Here is a 7626-nt window from a genome sequence, read left to right on the forward strand (position 1 = left end):
TTGTACTTCACATTTGTTTTTTTTTGTGAAGGCAGTCACATTTGCACTTAATTATGTCAAAGAATAAGGGTAAACAGGAAACTGATGCCCTGGTGCTGGTTTCATGTAAAAGCTGTTTGGTGGGCTTGTCCCCTCAGGACTTTATACAGGATGGTTTGTGTGCTGCTTGTTATAAAGAACCACCTCACCTGTCCAGTTGACCAGCCCCTGTACAGGAGCCACCTTGGGTGTCCTTCTTGTCTCAGGTTATGACGCAGCTAGTGGACTGTTTGGCTACTCCCACACTGCCTCCTTTAATGGAATACCCACAGCAGTTCTAGCCTGCTATGTTTGTTCCCCCTGTACATCCTTCCTTCCTGGATGTTTATGCCCACTCAAGTCACAGTACGGCTCAGTCAGCTACTGCATTTCAACAAATATTGCAGGCGAACAGACCGCCTAAGTGGACGATATAATTTATCAGTCTGCTCTGAATGTAGATTCAGACACATCATCGGAGGAATCGGATGATGCGCCGGGTTCTTCTCCAAGGTCTATCTCAGGAGAGGAGGACCATCCTTCTACAGTGGATGTCCCTTCTTTGGTGAGGGCAGTCAAATCAATCCTATATATATAGGATGATGAGCCAGCCCCAAGTCTCCAGTGTTTAAACACCAGGTAGTAAAAGCTGAGTTTCCTAAGTTTGAGCAGCTCACTGAACTTATGGAAGAAGCATAAGTAAAGCAGATAAACTGTTCCATGTTACAAAAAGATTAGCATCTTTGTATACTTTCCGACTTACTGAATGTACTAAGTGGGAAGTCCCACCTACTGTAGATGCTCATGTGACACATTTAGTCAGTAGTGCTGTGATACATATACCGTCAGCATCTTCCCCTAAAGATCCTACAGATAGAAAACTTGAAACATGTCTTAATCGGTGTGGTCTGGAGCGGTTATTCGACCAGCTATGGCCGCGGCTTGGGTGTCCAAGGCTGTTGAAGAATGGACATGGGCATTAGAAGATACTCTACCAAATGCTACCAGAGAACAGCTGACATATCTCCCACGTACGGGAAGCAGCCTCTTATTTGTGATAAGCTGCAATAGATGCTGGAATCCTGTCTTCTAATGCATCAGCAGCTTGGTTGTTGCTCGTAGAGCCCTTTAGTTAAGTTCCTGGAAAGCGGATACCAGATCCAAGAAAGCTCTGTAATCCTTACCTTTTTATGGAAACATACTTTTTGGAGTAGAAATGGATAAGATAGTGGCTACTCTGGCAGCCTCAAAATCTGCAAGTTGCCATCAACAGCTTCATCAGTCTAGGCAATCTTTTCAGTCCTTTCGCCCTCAGGAAAGAACAAAAGTACAGTCTTCCTCCAGACTATCTAGTTTTTGCAGGACCACTAAGCAGTAAACTAAGAGATCCTGGCCGGTCAGACATCCAGCCTCGAAGCCGGACGACAAATCCTCTGCCTGATGGGGCGGGCCTCCGTTGGGATCCCAGTGTTGGAGGCTGACTTCTTCAATATGCGGACTACTGGCATCAAACAACAACAGACGCCTGGGTCCGAGAAGTGGACTCTCAGGGCTATGCTCTCACTTTCTGAAAGGCATTCTCTCCAGAAGTTTTCTTTGTACAACTCCCCCATCAGATTCTATCAAAGCCTTGGCCCTCCAGGAGGCCATTTACTCCCTTGCTGTGGGCAGGGATGATAATCAAAGTTCCTGTGGTTCAACAAGGAAGGGGTTATTACTCCAATCTATTTTTGGCTCGGAAACCAAATTGGTCTCATCGCCCTATTCTAAATCTGAAAACCCACAACAAGTTTATCCGTTTACCCAAGTTCCGTATGGAGACTCTTTAGTCAATTATTTTGGCAATGGAACCTGGGGATTTTATTGCTTTCCTGGACATTCAGGATGTGTATCTGCATGTGCCTATCATGCCATCCTACCAACAATTTCTACGGTTTGCTGTCCTACAACAACATAGACCAAAGGGCAGTGCCTGAAATTGGTCATCAATGGCCCCTCAGGTCTTTACCAAAATAATGGCGATTATGACGTCTACCTTAGGCATCAGGGAATCAGAATACTCCCATACCTGGACGACCTTCTGGTATTGGCACAGTCTCCAACTGCTCTACAACACCATCTCCAACTGACCATTGCCTGTCTACAGACACACGGCTGGATCATCAATTGGAAGAAATCTTTCCTTTCTTTCTCCAATATAGCGGATGGTACATCTGGGGACACTTCTGGATTCTCAGGCACAAAGGGTATTTCTGCAAGAGGACAAGATTTCGGCCCTAATATTGCGAGTACACAATCGAAAGGTATCCATTCTATCAGCGATGCAGGTCCTGGGGTGTCTATTTTCGACAGGATGGAATATGCTCCGTTCGACTCCAGGCCTCTGCAACAATTGATTCTCTCCCAGTGGAACGGTCAGTATCATCTAATACGCTTCCAGAGGATCCTTCACACTCCGGAGGTTCGGCTCTCTCTTGTGGTGGCTACAAAAGGCTCATCTGGACAAGGGTCACTCATTCTGAATTCCAAATTGGGTGCTCCTCACCACAGATGCCAGTGTTCGCAGATGGGGGGTGGTGACAGGTCATCATAACTTTCAGGGAAGATGGACAAATCAGGAAAGTCACCTGCCCATAAACATCTTGGAGCTTTGCGCAGTATACAAAGAGCTCATCCTGGCACAGGACCTACTCCAAGGCAGAGGCTGGTCCAGATCCAGTCCGACAATGCGACCACAGTAGCCTATCTCAATCATCAGGGAGGCTCGCGAAGTCAGGCAGCCATGAGGGAACTGACAAACATTCTGGGCAGATCATCTTCCAGCTATCTCTACATTATTCATCCCAGGAATCCTCAACTGGGAAGCGGGCTTCCTAAGTCATCAGGACATAAATGCCGGAGAGTGGGCTCTTTTCAAATCCTGGTAAACAAATGGGGCCTACCAGACGTGGGCCTCATGTTACAACCACAAAGTTCCAAGGTACGGGTCCAGGTCCAGAGACCCCCCTCAGCTGTTTTGGTGGACGCGCTGGCTGTGAAGTGGGATTCAGGCTGGCGTATCTCTTTCCTCCGAAAAGGCGGAACAGTAATACTGGTAGCTCCTGTATGCTCCAGGCGCCATAGGTTCACCAACATACGAAATCTATCCATAAACACTCCGTTTCCTCTTCTTCTATGGCCGGATCTGTTAGCGCAGGGTCCCTGCCTGCATCCTGACCTACCTAGTCTATTTTTGACAGCGTGGCTCTTGAGTCTTCCATCTTAAGAGCCAAAGGTTCTCTATCTCTGTGATACAAACGATGCTTAGGGCATGAAAGCCTTCCTCTCCCCGCATCTATTGCAGAATTTGGCATTCTTTGGTCAATGGTGTTCCCACAGAAAGTAAGAGCCTAAGGTGTTTAGGGTTTCCCTGGTAGTTGCTTTTCTCCAGGCTGGATTAGACCTCAGTCTCTGTCTGGCCACTCTGAGTACAGGTTTCTGCGCTGTTAGTTTGGTTCCAGTGAAAGATTGCTTCTCTGCTGGATATTAGAATTTTTTGTAGGGTGTTCTCTGAGTGCAGCCCCATTTTGTCCCACCGGTGGTATCGTGGTATTTGTCTTTAGTTCTCAAGGGGCTGCAAGCTCCCCCATTTGCACCTCTGGACTCAGTGGATTTAAAGTGGTTGACAGCGAAGACACTTTTTTTTCATCGCTATCTCTTCTGCACGCAGAGTCTCTGATTTGGCAGCGCTCTCTTATCGCTCCCCCATTTTGGTTTTTCACCAGGATGGAGCTGTCCTCTGGCAGGTTACCTTCCTAAGGTAGTGTCCTGTTTTCATGTCAATGAAGAGATTGTGGTTCCAGCTTTTCAGTCTTCAGACCTTTCTGTAGGTGAAGCCTCCTTGGATGTGGTTCGTGCTCTCTGTATCAATGTGGATCGTACAAACTCTTAGAAAATCAGATGCTCTTTTTGTGTTATATGGTTTTCACATACGAGGCTCGCCAGCTAATAAACAAACTCTGGCTCGATGGTTGCGGATGACTATCTCTCAGGTTTACACGCAGGCTGATCTCCCTGTTCCAAACACGGCGGCAGCACATTCTATCCGGTCTGTGGGACCATCGTGAGCTTTTCGCCGTGGTGCCTCTGCTGAACAATTGTGCAAGGCAGCCACATGGTCTTCTCTCTTCACTTACTACGCCTCTCAGGATACTTCCTTTGGGCGGCGGGTTCTCCTGTCCGCGTCCCCACCCTTAGGGGGAACTGCTTTAGGACATCCCCATGGTATCCCTATGGACCTTGAAGAAGAAATAGTTATGGTAGACTTACCTTTTAACTCTTTTTTTTCTTCGAGGTCCACAGGGCACCCACCCTGATGTACCTGGCTGCATTGGGTAATTTTTCTTTCGGTCACGGATTCCCTCATCTTATGTGAGAGCGTTTCTGGTATTTTCATTGTATATCTTTCCATTAATGACACATGAACACTTTTTAAATGGACAATGGGCCTGAAGTTGAGTTGGAAATTGGATGTATGTGCTCCCACATTGCATGCGCTGAAATAAATGTGTATATTAGCCCAGAGTTGTACAGATCTTGAATTGCGACAGCTCCATCAGTACATATGGTTTATTACTAGCCATCATCAGACCGCACTTGCACCAGCCTATACTAAGGTGCAAAGATACATCTGAAAACAGGTGTACTTCCCTTACATCCAGCTCTGCATAGCGTGCAGTGCCATCCCCCTCACTGAATACTAGAAAATGTCCCGTAATAGCCCAGTTACACCTCTTCGTTCTTGGGTGTAGATGTTTCTGTAATCCGTATGATTCTGCAATACCCCTACTCCATTCGCATATGTTCAACTCAGCACAGGGCCAATATACGCTAATTATAGCCGAAGATTTACATTTGATGTGGTTTGAGGTGAGAAAGGGACAGCTGGAAAGCTGATAGAGGCCTGCAGATAAATGCATTACAACACACTGCAGTAAAATGTAAAACAAAATGTATGGTGATATGCTTTTATTCAGGAAGGAAAGAATCCAGAAACAACATATCCATACACCCCGAGATCTGGAATACATATCATAAGACGACACTCATATGTTTCTGATTTCAGTTACAGGTTCGGTGGCCAGCTACACAGTGACAAAGAAAGAAACTGAGAAGTGCTCCAACCTGTGGCTCTACCTGGAGACGGGGCAGACTCCGCAGTTACAGGACAAAGGTGATTATATAAATGTGCACAAGTCTGTGACCTTCTAACATGTCATGTAACATTCGTAGGGGAACTGAGGGGCAGTTATCAGAAATCGCTTTGCTGAGATGTGAATTCTTCTGTCTGCAGATGGAACATTTCATTGTTTACAAGTGGGATGTGTGTGATACAAATGTGGCTGGTTATGTTTTAGTAACTAAAGATCTCTCTTCTTACTGCTCCAGGCATATGAAACTGTAACTAGTGACAGTTTGATTAGGGGGGATTTAATAAAATCACAGTTTTGGTGTCATTTTAATGAATTTACTCCACAAATTGAAAACCTTGTTTTATGTGAAGCTCATTAAGATATGAATGATTACTACTACGCTGAGATCATCCAATCTGGTGAGGGCTCCATTGGTCCAGCACTGCTCTCACTTCTCCAGATGAGGCTAGATTGTTCAAACACACAGCAGTGATACTGAGGTACTGCTTCCTACACTTACTAGAATGGGAGGAATCGGTATGAAATACCGACAGGCGGGATGCCTTTTGTCAAAATGCCAACATCCCAATGCTCGGTATCCAGACAGGGCTGGGGTAAGTATGTTAACCCTCCCCCCTAACCTTCTCCACCCCCCAAAAAAAGCCTAACCCCCCCTCCCCCCCTCATGGTGCCTAAACCTACGATTAGTCCCGAGTCAGGATTTCAATAGCTGGCATCCCCTCCGCCGGCAACCTGACTGTATCCCGAATGGTAAGGTGGCATGGAGGGGCACCTAGAACACCGATACTTGTCAGAAACTGAAAGTGTTAGAAAGAGAGAAGAAAGCAGTGCTGGATTGTCGGAGCCTTTGAGTGGAAAGCACAGAATCAGAGGAACACCATACTTTCGGGTTGATATATCAAGCAGTGATAGGAGTGGAAAAGTGAACCAGCGGAGAAGTTACCCATAGCACCTAATCAGCTGCTTATTTTATAGAATGTTCTTGATAAATGCCACTTCAAAGCTGATTGGTTGCTATGGGAACTTCTCCACTTCTCCCCTCTTCACACTGCTTGATAAATCAACCCCTTATTGTGAATAATAGTCCAGTATAATGCTGTATTTTTCATGTATTCAACTTAAAACTAAACTTTCTGTTTAGTGGTTAGAAAAGCTATGAGGTGAAATGGATACACCTATATTTGTCACAATATGCAGTCGCTTAATTCGCTAGCAATGAATGACATCAGTGATTCTCAAACTCATAAGAAAACTAGGATTGCAGGGGAGCGATAGTGTTTGAATTGGGTGTGGGTATTTCATAAGAGACACATTATGTATAGTAATGTTCTTCCTATTTCCTTTTAGGAGCACAGCAGACCTCAGATCCTGATACAAACTCAGTTACAAAGAGGAACAAATATGGGGACATGGTTGACTGACTAAATCCATATTTAGCGAGCCAGGAATTAATGACAACCCTTATTGTGTGAATCACAAAAAAAAAAAATGTTCTCACATTCGTGATGTAATGCTCTCATTTTGTATTAGAAACATGATACCCCCTTCACAAAGTAACCTAAAAAGTCCTTGATAAATAAACCCCAAGCATTTCCTGTAATATACATTGCCAGGGGGTTTATTAGATAAGGACACATTAGGGGGTCAATCCAATTAAATGTGAAGGGTGCGAGTTGCCGTTGCAATGGCGTTAAAACGCCGGCAACGAACCAGCACCTCGCGGCCCGCTCCGAGCCCAAATTTGCTCAATTTTGCTCTGAGCCCTTTGGGGAATACGAACTGCCTTAAAGTGCAGCCACTGCCACGATGACTCGCACCCGCGAGATCAGCGCGGCTAATAGGATTGAACCCCTACGTGAATATATTTCTGTGCACAGATAACAGTGAAGAGTACTGACTGTGTTTGTGTACTTGCATGGCCTAGCAGAAACCTGGACGCAGTTACTAATTGGCCATCATATAAAATACTCAGTATAAAAACATGATTGTTCCCTTTTCTGGAGACAGCTGCTACTATATTTACTATGAGATATCTGTATTGGAGAAATTATTATATAAAACTCTAAATATATGTATATAAATGATTATTTTCCTTCAGTACATGTTGCCTGTGTGATGATTTTGTCTGAGTAAGAGATGTCTGTGTGGGTTGGGTACAGAATGCCGGCACTTGAGATCCCGGCGGCCAGAATTCCAACACCAGCTGGCCTTGTGTGAAATACTAATTGTCCCCTTAGTAAAGGTCCCCATACACCAGCGATGGATCGCCAAAATCCTGAGATGCCGGGTTGCAGGATCGGTGAAATCCAACATGTTGGATTTAACTGATTTGCCAAACAAGTTAAAAATATGATCTTGAGTTGCAAATCGGTGAAATTTAACATGGAGTAGAATTTCAGCGATCCTCCAACAGATC

General features: G+C 45.1%; 1 protein-coding gene across 2 annotated transcripts in view; it reads left to right on the forward strand.

Annotated features, from left to right (window-relative positions):
* TMEM141 (transmembrane protein 141) overlaps positions 1-7307 on the forward strand; it is a 21161-nt gene extending 13854 nt beyond the window's left edge. For both annotated transcript variants that reach the window (XM_088482464.1, XM_088482465.1), the window contains exons 4-5: positions 5123-5230; positions 6558-7307. In XM_088482464.1, the coding sequence (XP_088338590.1) occupies positions 5123-5230; positions 6558-6631 (182 nt within the window). In that variant the 3' untranslated portion in view covers positions 6632-7307. The remainder of the gene's footprint in view (positions 1-5122; positions 5231-6557) is intronic.
* Positions 7308-7626: the final 319 nt, after the last annotated feature.

Source organism: Taudactylus pleione, unplaced genomic scaffold (assembly GCF_031769625.1).
Source record: "Taudactylus pleione unplaced genomic scaffold, aTauple2 ptg000289l, whole genome shotgun sequence".
NCBI lineage: Eukaryota > Metazoa > Chordata > Amphibia > Anura > Myobatrachidae > Taudactylus > Taudactylus pleione.